The sequence below is a fragment of the Ctenopharyngodon idella genome, chromosome 6 (assembly GCF_019924925.1).
Source record: "Ctenopharyngodon idella isolate HZGC_01 chromosome 6, HZGC01, whole genome shotgun sequence".
Lineage (NCBI taxonomy): Eukaryota > Metazoa > Chordata > Actinopteri > Cypriniformes > Xenocyprididae > Ctenopharyngodon > Ctenopharyngodon idella.
This window is the reverse complement of record NC_067225.1, coordinates 22,687,082-22,702,594: the sequence shown is the minus strand read 5'-3', so window position 1 is coordinate 22,702,594 and position 15,513 is coordinate 22,687,082. Positions and strand designations below refer to the sequence as shown.

The 15,513-nt window shown below is 35.6% G+C and overlaps 1 protein-coding gene across 7 annotated transcripts in view; it reads left to right on the top strand.

The window, feature by feature from the left end:
- Positions 1-1,288: 1,288 nt before the first annotated feature.
- Positions 1,289-15,513, top strand: part of opa1 (OPA1 mitochondrial dynamin like GTPase) — a 39,558-nt gene continuing 25,333 nt past the window's right edge. Inside the window, exons 1-19 of one of the 7 annotated variants that reach the window (XM_051896993.1) lie at positions 1,289-1,504; positions 2,303-2,621; positions 3,178-3,274; positions 4,555-4,662; positions 5,715-5,762; positions 7,052-7,140; positions 9,472-9,624; positions 11,731-11,784; positions 11,897-12,001; positions 12,093-12,179; positions 12,431-12,544; positions 12,899-12,979; positions 13,072-13,146; positions 13,248-13,319; positions 13,459-13,558; positions 13,647-13,777; positions 13,994-14,066; positions 14,151-14,223; positions 14,311-14,426. In XM_051896993.1, the coding sequence (XP_051752953.1) occupies positions 1,476-1,504; positions 2,303-2,621; positions 3,178-3,274; positions 4,555-4,662; positions 5,715-5,762; positions 7,052-7,140; positions 9,472-9,624; positions 11,731-11,784; positions 11,897-12,001; positions 12,093-12,179; positions 12,431-12,544; positions 12,899-12,979; positions 13,072-13,146; positions 13,248-13,319; positions 13,459-13,558; positions 13,647-13,777; positions 13,994-14,066; positions 14,151-14,223; positions 14,311-14,426 (1,924 nt within the window). In that variant the 5' untranslated portion in view covers positions 1,289-1,475. Of the gene's footprint in view, positions 1,505-2,302; positions 2,622-3,175; positions 3,275-4,554; positions 4,663-5,714; positions 5,763-7,051; positions 7,141-9,468; positions 9,625-11,730; positions 11,785-11,896; positions 12,002-12,092; positions 12,180-12,430; positions 12,545-12,898; positions 12,980-13,071; positions 13,147-13,247; positions 13,320-13,458; positions 13,559-13,646; positions 13,778-13,993; positions 14,067-14,150; positions 14,224-14,310; positions 14,427-15,513 lie in introns of those variants that run through there. The other 6 variants (XM_051896992.1, XM_051896995.1, XM_051896994.1 and 3 more) reach the window with 6 other exon arrangements.

The window sequence follows — 15,513 nt, the reverse complement described above, 5'->3', positions numbered from 1 at the left end:
AAACGTGCGAGTAACAAATTGAGTTTCCTTTCGTGTCTTCTTGCGCTTGAATATTTACGAACTAAACTTTCGTGACAATGCAGCACTGGCCAGTCAAATGTCCCGAGTGTCATTCTTATTTGTTCACGTTCATATTCTCACAACAATGCAATGTTAATGGCCACTGGCGATTGACACTGGCGATTGACACCAGTGATTGACACTGCTTCATATACTTGCCAACACAGATTTTTACTCGCATTTGGCACTTGGCGAGTGTTAATTTTAGGCCCTATTAAAACAGACAAACAAAAAACAAAAACACTTTCACTATAGTCTCATATTTTTTGACCCCACTGTAGCACAAAAGCAAGACACACTAATCTAGTTCTCTTTCAGACATTGTATAAAGAGAAATACTTCACACCCAGTAGGCGGTCTATATCAATATCATGCCATCATCCCAAGCGGCCACACGTCAAACACATGCATTCAGCCCGAACAAATTGTCTATACACTATTCAGAAGCCAGAACAAAGAGCACCACCAGTTTAATAAAATTTGACCTTGCCTACTGAAGACACTCAAAGAGGAAGATTACACACTCAGTACAGTCTTTGTTCACGGGGACAGTCTAACAGGAGACATTCATAAAAATAAATAATACATTCTTTCTTAAGCTTAACTTCATCTGTGAGGATGAAGTTATAGTTCTACAGTCATTTCGGGAAATGTTAAGTTAAAAATGTAAAGGTTAAAAACTAGTCGTTCAATAGCATCTATGCTGAACACTGTCACATATACCCATCTAGTGGAAATTATTTGTATTGCAATCACACGTAGAACCTAAATCTCTGAGGGATTACCTAGAAGTTGGACTTGATTGAGTCTTATAATATCCTACTTTATTTTTGACCTTTATAGTTTTTTTTACAATGAGTTTTTTATAATGAGCAAAGAGATTAATAAATAAAGAATGCTTAATTTAAAAGGCTGCTATGCACAAAATTAAGAAATGTCATGTCTATACACTGTGATGAAATCATATTATAGTCAAAAATCTGACTGTTTTCTACTTCCAGCCACTTTATTTGTGAGAATATAATGTTCTTTAGAAATCTTTGATTTTTGATGGTCTTACCTTAGTGTTTTAAAAAAAGTCGTTAAAGTGGTTTCTTCTCCAGTTATACTGCTCATAAAAGCTCACATCTGTACATCATGTCATTACAAATAAATAAAAAATGGTACCATTACATGTGACCTAGGCCGCGACTTTTATTTTTGCTGACTTTTGTTTTGAAATCATGACGTCACGTAGTGGACCAGGAAGTACTTTCCACTCCTCTAGCAGCAATTGACACTGGTGATCGCCTGCTTGCTATGCCCTTGTTAGCCATGCAGCTAACCTAAGTGCCACATTTGGAAAAATGAATTGAAACTTATAAAGTAAAGAGATCTGATAGACACTTATATATTCCATTACAGCCAATAGCAGGATGTTACGAGCCGGAGGTGTAGTTACCTGGTAAGTGGAGTAGCTCGTTTGCAGCTATAGAATTTAGCGCAAATACAGGTGACTGGAAACCAGGTGATTGGATATATAAATAAAAATGTCTAATCATCTCTGAAATAAATGCACTAATCAATAATTATAACTGTTAACTGTGAGGATTCGCTCTAAGTGTCTACTGTTACTTGGTTTCATTTCCTAAATGACACTGACAGGCTACACTACTGCACTAAATGGACACCACCCGAACACTGACTCACTTTTCACGTTTTTAGATAAATTACATCAATTATCAACAAAATTTCTATGTTGATATCATAATAATATTTGTAACAATATAATAGTACAAATTTGTGTCTAATTTGACATATGTCTTCCCATTTTAAAGCACTAGCCATTGGACAACGGTTACAGGAACCACCAAAGAACTATTTTTGTTTTGCGTTCTAGCTTGAAAATGTGTCTATAATCACTTAAAAGGTAACGTTTTCAGGCTTTTGCTGGTCTGTTAACACAGTTGTCAAATTTGGGACTTTATATCTTATACAGTAATGTGGTTTTGCATGCTGCTTGTGTCTGACAGAAAGCTGGAGACCTGCTAATATTTAGATTAATAGACTTATATTTTCATTAAATGTTTATTTCTACATTTTATTTACAAAAAAAACCCCAATGGTTTTCCATTACAGTAACGTTAGGGGCTATATTCTTCAAATATTCCTGCATATATTGTTATAATCTGAAAAATAAGAGATTCAGAAGAGTATAGGCTAAATGTGTCAGAATGATCACAGTGTCTCTCTGTCTCCACAGCATTGCCTGCAAGAATCTACTTCCCTCCAGAATGGGGGTGAAGTTCAGAGTTCCATTGCAGAAACTGCACCCACTCTCTCGTTCCATCCATCACCGCTACTTTGCTAACAACAATCCACAAAGACCACCTCACTGCTCAGCTGCCCGCCATTACACGTCTCTCTCAAGGCTCCCCATGCGTCCTCCCAAATCCCGGTCAGGAGGACATGGCTATCAACAACACCGGACCTTCTGGGTGGCCCGACTTGCTGCCAGACTGTTGAAACTGAGGTACATCTTGCTGGGCTCAGCAGTTGGAGGTGGATATACAGCAAAAAAGGTATGCATAACTTTGTTTTGTTGAGCCAATTGACATGACTGACCTCAAGGTCATTTTACTTGCACACGCAGTCTGAATTTGAATCAGAATTTGAATGAACACTGGGTGTGCTGTTTGTCCTATTTCAAACAGGATGCAGATATTTGGGTTTCATTGTCATCATGTGTTCTTTTAACAGATTAAGCATGTGATTTATAGATTTACCTCCAGTTTCACAGACAAGGCTTAAGCTTTGTCCCAGACTAAAATGCATGATTGAGCTGTTTTAACTGAAAGCAGCTTGCACTGGCATATCTTAAATATGTCACTGCCATTGTTTTGTCTCAAGATGCACACCAGTAATGTTTTTTTCTAAGGCATGTTTATTAAAGCTACTAAATGTCCTAAATGAACTAATGTCTAATCCTGGCTTAATCTAAGCCCTGTCTGTGAAACCAGGCCTTATAGTATCAGCCATCATATCAGTTATCAACAAAAATACTATTGGTTGTTGGAATCAGACAAAATGTTTATTAGCACACCATTATTCAAATCCTGTCTGTTCTGTTTTTTACAGACTTATGATGAATGGAAAGAAATGCTTCCTGATATGAGCCAATACACATGGATTGTGCCAGACTTCATTTGGGAGCTGAGTGAAAATATCGATTTAGGTAAGTAATTCAGAGAGACATATTTTGATCAAACAATATGCATATGCTAGGGATGTACCGATTTTGACCGATACAGATAACTGATAATTCTTTATATTTGAAAGCCGATAAACCTAAATCCATATTTTTATATAATTTTTTTTTTAGAACCTTACCATTACAAAACATGTCCCAAGCTCTTCAACATAAATCATACATACAGTACAGTAGCATAGTTTGAGATTCCTTAAATTTAAGTGTAAGATTCCATAACTTTTAAAATTAATTTTTACTTCAAAAAATATGTATTGCCTTACAATGAAATAATAATAATAAAAAAGCTTAAATAATGCAAACAAGTCATTGGACAACACGTACAAAGAATAAAAATGCATTTGCCATGGATAAAGAACATGGAATAGCCTCGGCATGGACAATAATGAAATGATTTTAATTAAACCATATTGTTGATGAAAATAATATGAGAAAGAAAAAAAGTTCTAGTTATTATTAATAATACATCATGTTTTTGAAAAAGAAACATCTAAAATTAATATTACTGTTTCAAATAACAGCATTGTTGTTTGAGCTGCATGTGCTGAAGCTGAAGAGCTGAATGAACATCGGTTAACTGATTTGTTAGTGGGGTAACTACAACAAAACAATCCTTTATGAGATTAATCAGATATGTATGCAACATAAACATAATATTGCAACTTATATCTGCACAAAATGACGCAAATGCACAAGTTAACGTGAAGTAAGTTATGTAGTCAGAATCTGCATAACTCCTGTTTTGAATGTGATCTTCCCATAACAACGCACTGAAACACGGCAGCTAACCCCAAAGAATTCACAACGTTTTATTACAATAGTGTTCTCTTTATAATGTTATGTATATGACAGTCCCAATCATAGTTCTTAATGTTGTGCATTGCTGTTTGAGTTACATGCACTGAAGCTAAAGATGGTCACCAGTAAACTGGAGCGCTTTACTACCGCGTTAATCAACTTAACCAAATGCATCTTATATGAGATAAATAAAACAATGCGCATCTGAAGTGTCACAGCTGAAGGAAATAATCTATTATTTATCTGCTTTAATATATCTGCCTAATTTTCTTATCGGGTCAATAATGATAACATTAAAAATGAACATATATCGGCCGAAACTGATATGGTGGCCGATATATTGTGCATCCCTAGCATATGCTTTAGTTGTGAATTATTTTGTGTTTTTAGTGCCCTGGATATGTTTGTCTGGGTTGCTAATGATGTAATCTCTTTGCCCCCGAATAAAGACAAGCTTGCCAGGGCTTTGCCTGAACTAGACGAGATAGCCAAACTACTACCTGATATGGAAAAGGTTGGAGAGAACTTCACTTTCCTGAAGAGCCTCCTCTCCAGTGGTAAGCTGTCTTTCACACACACCTCATGATGGACACAAACTGAATACTGTTTTTCAAATAATCCTGAAAAAAAGTATTATGAGCAGAAGCACAACTGTTTTCAAGACTGATAATCTCCCATATATGCTGTTAATATGAATCAAACAACAAAAGAAAAACAGATAATCACTCACTGCTTTTGATTGAATTAACTTTAGTAGCTTTAATAAGAATACATTTCTTATTTGAATGCTGCTGTTAAATGCTCTGGTGAGGAGATAAGCATGGCGGACTGTGTACAGCTCACTTAGGGCGGGGTCTATGCTAATAGGGCAGAGCCCGTCAGCAGTCATGTGATGTCATAAAAGCTAGAATCTGAAAACGGCTGGTTCTGAGACACTGCTTATGATTTATGGGGATTAAAAAAAAGAGGATAAGGCTCTTTCAAAAACATTTACAAAATTTTACCAACCCCAAACGTTTGATTGGTTGTGCAAATCTTACAGTATTCTGTGAAAATTTTAGTAAGCATATAACACAACTTTCTATTTAAAAAAATTATTAAGTTTAACATAGTGAAGGTTGAGGCATATATTCTATGCTTTTGATCTTCTGAAAAAATTCTAAAAAAATCATAGTTTACTGCAATTTTTGTGAATGTCATTTTATGTGAATGTGTGTGTGTGAATGTTAAGATTTTTAAAGCTTCAAGGTACTAAATCTAACCATGGGCTCCATGTAGTTTGCCACTGTGATTTCTGCCAACTAAACATATCATTATATTCTTAGGCACTTCATTGCTTACAATCATTTTCATATATACATAGTCAGCATTTTCCTAATGGTAATGTGACATTAAGGCATTTTAAGAATTTTCACATAAGTCTGGTTATTTGTGTGCATTAACATATTTTCTAGTATACAGTGCTGACACTGCTTGTCCGCTAGAATCCCAATCCAATGTTCAATGAAATGAGCGCTCCACGCTTTTTCTACAGCCTTTATTTTATTTTCATTTCATTTGTTCCTCTTGTTCCTCCCTTCTCCTCTCCCTCCCTCCACGTTCTTCACAGGTTTGGGTAGTGAAGTCAATGGAGCTTCTGGTCTGCGTCTGTTATTAGGTGTGTAAATGCCTCACTTAGCGTTCCTCGATTTCTCCTGCGCTGCTGCACTGACGTAAAATGGATTTAAGTTGATGGGATGTGGGCCTCTAAGGATGGACCAGCAAAACCCATCATTATCAAAGGAAATAATCTTTAAAATATTATAATAATGTTGTTAGGCAGAAATCACTTTATTGTCTGTACGGAGCTACAGCTTCTTTATGTGACAGAAGCTTAATTTGAAACATAGAGTAAGCTTCCTGCTGCAGTTGCGTTGGTATTTACACTACATTTCAAAAGTCTGGGGTTGGTAATATTTTTCAAAATGTTTTTGAAATAACTGTTTTCTATTTTAATATACTTTAAAATGTAATTTATTCCTGTGATGCAAAGCTGATAAAATTCAAATAAACAGTCACTTTTTCCTCAATTTATTGCATCTTTGATGAACAAATGTATTAAGTTCTTACATAAAAAAACATACGGACCCCAAACTTTTTAACGCTAGTGTATATTTAGTCTAAACCGGATCACAAACACTCGAGTGTTATTTTGTTTGACTTTTTATAATAGACACTAAGCTGAGCTCTTTTAACTGGATGCTACAGCATTCAGTTCAGATGCATTTGCAGTTACAGTACAGATGCAGTTAATGACACTAACAGTATCTGTGAATGTGTGATTTCTCCAATATTAATTGTCTTGCCACTTGGTCCCTTGACTTCACCTTCTCCTCTCTAAAGATTTTGTGGGCTCTTCCCTGTGTTTGTCTCTTTCTCGCTTTCCATCAATATTAATAATTTATTCTATATGTGTAGAGTTCTTACAGCTCAAGTGTTTTGAAAAGTACACTGATTGAATTTCTAATCTGAATTCTTTCTAATTATCTTAGAAAGAGAACTATTGTTTAGAACTGCATTTTATGATGTTAATTTTTTTTTTTTTTTTTTTTTTTAATATATATAGCAGATTGCACATATTTTCTTATACAGTATATATTCTCATCACTACACTCACTACAATCCTAAAATTATATGCTCTATTATATGCTCCTAAAATGTGCCTTGTTAAAAACTATTTCTCAAGCACTTTTGCAGCATTTACTTTTCAAACCTTGGAGTTTCTTTGGGATATGGTGACTTAATGTAATTGCTTAAAAAAACAAGCAAATATATGCTTTCGCATGCTTATTTTTATTGTCACCTGACACAAAGTTCTTTTTTCTAAATGTGTAATGTCTAAATGCTAAATGTGTGTATTAAAAAAGGGAAAAATAATTTGTATATGTTGTATTTATTTTTTTCTAGAAACCACAGGTGATTCATCCCTGAGAGCACCAGATATCCCACCAACGTCTGCAGCCATGTCTGACAGCAGTGATAAACAGTTCAAGAAGGTAAATGTCACTCTTTTCACTGCATTAATGATGTTTCAGATGGCTTTTCTGAATGCTAAAGCTTGACCGTGGTATTATGATGGCTCGGTCTTTTCATCATTTACTATATCCAGCAATTATAATAATTAAAGCAGCTTAAGTTTCTTTTTTTAAGTTTCATTTTTCTGCCTAGCTGTGTTGCTTCTTGGGCTTTTTTCAGTATTAACTGAGTTGCCAGTTGCTGTGCATTTGTTTTGACTATTTACTGTTAGGGGCAACCACCATTGGTTGATGGCTATCTTGCACTTTTGCAGTCCTGCTAAATATGGACACTGTTTCAGTAGCTTGTGGCAATTTGCTAATGCTGAAGTTAAGCTTCTTCGTTTTTTTTTTTTTTTTTTTTTTTAAATAAAAAAGCTGCCTCCTTACTCAACAAATTTAAATACATTACATGGTTAAAAAGTATATGGACTGTCATGCTGGAACAGAAAAGGCCCCATTCTGCTATGCATGGCTTTGTGCTTGTTTTTATGCTCCTGCTAGTAATGGGTGTAACTGAATTAGCTAAAACCAGCTGATTAGAGGAGTAAAAAGTAGAAAAGTAGTTTTTTTGGGGGGAATTGTTTGTCAGCAGTCTGGACTTTGCTGTTGACATTTTTCCTCTTTTGGACATCTTCACATTATTTGAATGAAACTTCTCTCTCAGTTCTCAGTGTGTGCAGATGACATGCTGAAACGTTTACAGATGATCATCAAGGATCATCTTTTTGAGATATTTTTGTAACAATTTTAGCTTCATGCAAGTCAACAATACTTAATTTTAGATGTTCTAAAATCCTTTTCCAAGGTGTAAAGGTCAGATCCAGTTTTATAACCTATATATGCAAATCCAAAGGGTTCACATATCATTTGTCTTGAAACTGTATGTAATCTCTTATTGCAGGAGATTGGTGATTCATTTCTGCCTTTTTCAGCTCATTGTCTGTGTAAAAGCTTCCCCCTCCATAACTCCTACATGTTTGTCTGCCATGGTCATTTTATGCTCTCTGAGAAAGCTTACTTCTCTGAGAGCAAAATATTCACTACTTGATATGCTAATGTTTAATGTTCTGTTTGTTTCATCACTCATGAATCACTCTTTGTCTGCAGTGGAAAACTTTATACTTTTTAGTTTAGCTTAGATTAACACTGAAATTTTTCATATTAGCATACCTAAAAGAGGATATAGCCCATAAAATGTCTTAACAGACAAGGTTGTGACAGTTATTTTGGAAGTCTAAGCATATACACTATCATTCAGTTTGGGGTCAGTACATTTTTTTTATTTTTTTATAATACTTTATAAATTTTACTTTTATTCATCAAGGATGCATTAAATTGATCAAAAGTGAGTTATAATGTTACAAAAGTTTCCATTTCAAATAAATGTTGTTCTTTTCAAATTTCTCTTCATCAAAGTAAAAATGTTTCATGGTTTCCACAAAAATATTTAACCGCGCAACTGTTTTCAACATTGATAATAATAAGAAATTATTCTTTAGAACTAAATCATCATATTAGAATGATTTCCTAAGGATCGTGTGACACTGAAGACTAAAGTAATGGCTGCTGAAAATTCAGCCTTGCCTTCACGAGAATGAATTATATTTTAAAATGTTCAAGTATAAAACAGTTATTTGGAATTGTAATAATATTTCACAATATTACTGTTTAATTGTATTTTTGAACAAATAAACAGAGCCTTGGTGAACAAAGAAGACTTCTTTCAAAAACATTTAAAAAATCGTACCTACCCCAAAATTTTGAATGGTAGTATGTGTGTGTGTAAGACAAAATCATAAAATTGGATTAATACCTGTGTTCGGAAGCATCAGTTTTTGAAAGATGTAGTAATATTTGCTCTCTCCAGCTTCAGGCTTTGCACTGCTCTCCAACTCAATCACTTATTGTGCCTCAAATGCTTGCTTTGCCTTGTAGCACTAGTTTTATATGATATTAGTTCATCTGTTAAAACTATTAGATGTGGCCTTACTGCATTATAGCAGCTTAACAATATTGACTGTGAGTGCAGGTCTTGAATGTGACTCAACATTATTAGTGCGAATAAATGTTCTCTTTTTAATTTCCTCTGGTGTTCGCAGTTCAGCTCTTCCCCTCCCGTTTGCTGAGAGACCTTTATGGTTGCTTCTAGTGCTCTTTTAGATTTTAGGTTCGCCATAACCGAGTTTATTATCAAGAGCAGTACATTAAAATGAGGCGGACCATTTCCCAAAAGCTCTGCCATGTCCTCCTATTGGTTGGTAAGCAGGTTGATTGACTGCCCCTCTCTGTCACTGTGCCGTCCCTCAGCAGGGGCTGCTCAGCGAGCTCATTCTCATTCAGCAGCAGATCCAGCAGCACGAGGAGGAGATGCGGCGGGCGGCAGCCAATAATGCTCCGCCTCCGCCGCTTGAACCCAGTCCCAGCCCGGCCCCGAACCCCAGCCCCTCGCAGTCCAAACGCAAGGTGAAGGTCCACTCCCCCACCACCCCTATGATGCTGTGGCTCTCATGCCAGTCTTTGACTGCCCCACGCCATTTTTTTTTTAGTTACTTAGTGATTAGCTTTTGAAGGATATATTGAATTTCTGACACTCAGAAATATATATTTCCCAAATTCTTCGTAGATGACTATAATGAAGATGTTTATATTTATAATATAGCTAGCAGAATGGTGGAGGTATTAACGACTGGTGTGAGAGAACTACAGCTTTAATATTCTCTAGTTATAAGCCAAATAAGTAGCTCCACCCATCCAGGCGCCTGTAGGAAATGACATGTCCTAAATGAGAACTGGACTTAATCCGTATTTTAATTTGAAATCTGAGCATCTGTATGGCTACATGCTCTTCCCTCCAAAATGCTGATTTCTCTGTGATCTTATTCCATCTCATAGCTGATATAGTGGGGTCCAAAGTCTAAGACCACCAGATAAAACCATTTTTTTATTTAATAATTTTATTCCAAAATATAGGGGATACTGAAGCTAGTTGGGTGAAGTTGTCACAAAGGCTGTCTGTATTTAAACATAAAATTAAAAACTGCCTTTAATTTGAGTAACTTTTTTTGAATTCTGTCCTCTAAAAATAAAATTACAAAATCATACTTTTGTTCTCAGTCAGGGATATTTTTCAGAAATGTCAGGTCAGGGCAAGCTAAAGTGTGTTTTAGATGTTATAAATGTTTTAATTACAACATTTGTTGGACAAAAAAACAATGTACAAAACAAGGTACAAAACATTTTTGTACCTTTTCTTACTTTGTATTTTCACTGTTTCATGAATTGTTATGAATGAATTTTCTTCATTATTTTACTATTTAGATTAAGCTGAAAAGCCTATCATTTTTTTAAAATGGATTTTTATATTGTGACAACTTACCCCGTACAGTGTGGTAAAATGCCCCTCTATTTGAGAACGCTCCAAAGAGCATTTTGTGAGCTTCAATGGAAAAAATCTGACCTTTTGTATAAATGTTTTGTACATGATCAAAGTCACAAATTTGCTAATTTTATTAGTGACCTAGAAATAGAACAGAATCTTTATGTACAAAATATTTATTATTCAATTTATGCTGCAGTGTTTCTTGGTTTATAATTTTAGCTACAACTTAAAAAAAAAAAAAAAAAGGTTATTTACAAGATTAAATAATCTTTAGATTTGGAATCTCAGATTTTCAGTGTGGTCCCAGACTTTTGAACCCCACGGTTTGCGACATAGACATTGATTTCTAAGTCAATCTCTGAGTGAATTCGAAAACATAACAAACGACCCCTAAACAAATTGTTATTGGGAAAGTAAAAAAAAACAAAACAAATATGACATTTGCCATCCATCTATCACTAGCAGTATAAAGTCAGTCTGGTATATTTGCATAATTAGTGCGATAAACCCAAACTTGATCCATTCTGCCTCGCTCATGCAAACCCATTTATTTACACAGTCCCTCGTGTACAGTTAATATTCACTGCATGGAGTGGTGTGCCATCCTGCCACATTGAGTGCAATTTGCTCCAGCTGTTGGCCAGCAAAACTAACCTGCCTAACACCAGAACCAGTTACATAGGCAAAAGACATGTTATTTAGCAGCAAACAAAAAACATTTTATATTACACACCCTTGTTTTTTACGTAGACATGTGTTTGTGTATGTTTGATGTTTTCCTTTGTGTCCTTTCCTTTGTGTCCAATCATTCACTGCTTTTCTGTGATTTGCCCGGTAGTTTGAGGTGTGTGTGCTCAACAGTTGCATTGCAGGTGTGGGCCAATAAATGATTCAAGAAGCACTTTTGATGCATTGATTTATAATCCAAGCATCCTTTACCAAATCGTTTTTTGTGTGGTGATTTGTGTAAAGAATAAATGATTAATTAAATGCTTGAAAAATCTGGAGGTGTAATTTCTTCTCTTTGCATTAACTTGCCTTTCCTCTGCTGGGATGCCCGCTGGAGTTGAATGCATGAGATGTGGATGTCTGTGCAATGACTCTTACAGGGGAATTTAAGGAAGATGATCAGCTGTCATGAAAAGAAATAGCATGGTCATAGTCTGCTACATTGTTTCTTGTGCTTACAGTCATCTGATAAAGAAAGAATTGACCAGCTTCAGGAAGAACTTCTTCGAACTCAGGTATTAACTATTAAGTGTCATTGATTTCAAGCCTGGATTTTTATTTTTTTTCCATACTAATGCTTGTAGCTTTTTAAGTTGTTCATACTCCATTTCTCTTATGCTTGTGTAGATGAAGTACCAACGGATGCTGGAGCGTCTGGAAAAGGAGAATAAGGAACTGAGGAAAGTCGTTTTACAGAAAGACGACAAGGGGATTCACCAAAGAAAAGTCAAGGTCAGATTTCAACAGTCTTTTTATCGGTGAACACAAAGAACAAATCACTGAGTTTTGTTAATGCATTTGTCCTGTTCTTGATCCTGTGCAGAAGTCTTTGATTGATATGTACTCTGAGGTCCTGGACATTCTCTCAGATTATGACTCCAACTACAATACTCAAGATCACCTGCCAAGGGTAAGTGTTATTCTGATTTATTCTTTTTGAGTGAAAAATGGTTTAAAATTTAAAGATAATAATATAAAGTGAAAAGTTAACAAACCACAAACTACTTTTTACAGGTAAAATTTAGAATGCTCTGTAGGAAAACTCACATTCCCTCTTTTGAACATAACATTACTGCAATCTGATTATTTCCCTGTAATGTGGTGGCATAAAATAACTCTTAATGGGTCAGACATAACCGGGTTCTGTCTTCTCTTCTCTAGGTGGTGGTGGTTGGAGACCAGAGTGCAGGAAAGACTAGTGTGTTGGAGATGATAGCTCAAGCTAGAATCTTCCCCAGAGGCTCTGGAGAAATGATGACCAGGTCTCCTGTCAAGGTGAATTAAACTGATTTGTGGATTTGTGAAGGTGATTTGTGTCCTCATAAACCATGTATACAAGAACACACACACACACACACACACACACACACACACACACACACACACACACACACTACTGTTCAAAAGTTTTGATTAATATTTTTAAAATATTTTTGAAAAAAGACTCACCAAGGCTGTTTAATTGATTAAAATACAGTAAAACAGTAACATTGTGAAATATTATTACAATTTCAAATAACTGTTTTCAATTTGAATATATTTAATATATTATAAAATGTAATCAATATTGAAAACAATTGTGCTGTTTCATATTTGTGATGCGTTTACCTGACTTGTTTTATTATGAAGGTGACACTGAGTGAAGGCCCTCACCATGTAGCGATGTTCAAAGACAGCACTCGTGAGTTTGACCTTGGGAAAGAGGAGGATGTAAGTATCTTAAATCAAATTATGTAGTACAAGTTTGTAAATCTCTATATTTGACTGTCAGGTCACTGAGGTGAGGTTGATTTCTTTTCTAGCTTGCAGCATTGAGGCATGAGATTGAACTCCGGATGAGGAAGAGTGTGAAGGAAGGTCAGACAGTCAGCCCTGAGGTGAGACCCTTGTTCCTTCAGTGCTTTGTGAAAACATTTACACTTGAATCTGCCTGAATGATTAGATATTCATCATTCATATGTTTTATATTTTGTGTTAGACCATTTCTTTAAGTGTAAAGGGCCCAGGAATCCAGAGAATGGTGCTCGTTGACTTGCCGGGGGTTATCAGTGTAAGTTTTGTGTACATTTTCATACAGTTTTTTTCATTGCACATAATATAAGCTTATACATATATGCAGAACATGTTACAATGATTCTTGACTTGACAAAAAGTAGTTTGATGTCACTGACTGTTTCATTTGTGTACAGACTGTGACGGCCGGCATGGCTGCTGACACAAAGGAAACCATTTTCAGCATTAGTAAAGCCTACATGCAGAATCCAAATGCCATCATCCTCTGCATTCAGGGTGAGTTTTCACTCTTTCGTTAAAATATTTGTCTTTAAGCCAACACTATTAATATTTCTCTGCATCTTGTATTATTTCTGTCTTTCAGATGGCTCAGTAGATGCAGAGCGTAGTATAGTCACTGATCTTGTCAGTCAGATGGACCCTCAGGGCAAAAGGACCATCTTTGTTCTTACTAAGGTTGACATGGCAGAAAAGAACCTAGCTAGTCCAAGCAGAGTAAGACCTTTAGATATTTCACTACATGAACTTACAATGCTAATTGTTAACTACTGTATTAGCCACTAGAGGGAGCACCTTTGTATCCTCTGACACTAAGAAGGAAATATTACATGCTATTATGTGCAGGTGATTCTTGGGAATGTTTTACACTTAATATACAGTATTAAAATATTTTGTTATTTGCCTCAAATTATTTATTTTCTCTATTTGTAGATCCAGCAAATAGTTGAAGGCAAATTATTCCCAATGAAGGCTTTGGGCTACTTTGCAGTAGTAACTGGCAAAGGTAAACAATGAGATCTTTCGTTTGCATTTGCAATTTGCATTTTGCTGGACTTAGATGTCATTCAAAACCATGATTGTTTTGTAGGCAGTACTAATGAGAGCATAGACTCCATCAAAGACTACGAAGAGGACTTCTTCCAAACCTCAAGACTGCTGAGGTAGGACTCAAATGCATAGTTCTACCTTACCTTTTTTATAATCTGTTACATATTTTGATTGGACAGTATTTTCCCAAACTGTTATAGGGATGGCATGTTGAAAGCTCATCAGGTGACCACAAAGAACCTGAGTCTTGCTGTGTCAGACTGCTTCTGGAAGATGGTGAGAGAGTCAGTAGAACAACAAGCAGATGCCTTCAAAGGTGAGATAGAAAAGAGATACAAGATGTGCAGATTGGTGGGTCCCCAGGACCAGGATTGAAAACCACTGTTCTAAAGCCATATTATATCATTCTTATGCAAAGAACAGACTTAATAATGTTTGCTTTTAGTCTAGAAACATTTTCTATTCACCCTCTCTCTCAGATATGTAATTTTTGTCTACAGTATCCTTTTAGGACAGTGGTTCGCAACCAGGGAGCTAAGGCCCATTAGTTGGTCCTTATCGAACTTAAGCCCGGGACACACCAAGCCGACGATCGGCCGTCGGCCAACGTCGGACCTTTTTTAAGCGTCGGCCGATTAAGTTTTCCCAGTGTGTTCTGCACTGTTGGCTCTAGTCGGACGCTGTCTGTTTGTTTTTTTTGGGCTGATTCAGCATATAGAATCGGCAAAGGAAGGTTGGGTGAGAGAGAGAACTCTGGTTGGCTGTTCGGTTTAGTGAACGAGTCGAAGCGTGAGAATAATAGCAAAACAGGTGAGCAAACAAGTCAAGGCGGTACAGGCAGAAGGCAGTTCTAATTTTACGTCATGTACCTGAGTGTTCCTGGGCAAATGTTTAATATTAACGTGAGCAGAGTGGAATATAGAAAGTGAACGTATGTGACGCGAGGCGACAACAGAGTCGGCTTTTATCAGTGCTAGTTCTTTTGCGTCGGTTTGGTGTGTCTCTACCCTTAACATGAGGCCTCAAGATGACTTGAAATTATTTAAAATAAGACTAAACAAACATTAAAATAATCTGAAATTATAAATAATAACAATAAATATGTGATTTCTAGACTTGAAAAAGTCAATTAAATTAATAAAATCTTTTAAACTCTATGTACATTTTTATAATTAATAAACATTTTCTTGTTATGCAATCAGGTAGAAATTGTGAGTAATAAATAAATTAATATAATTTAATTAATAAATAAAATATATAATGAAAATATAAAATAGAATTGCTAGATTTACAATATTAATATTTGGAAACTTGTCACAGTCTATGAAAAAGACCCATCCTTTTTCTGTAAATCACAAATAACTAAAAAAGTCGTGGGTCCTTTGATTATTCTTATGGACAGT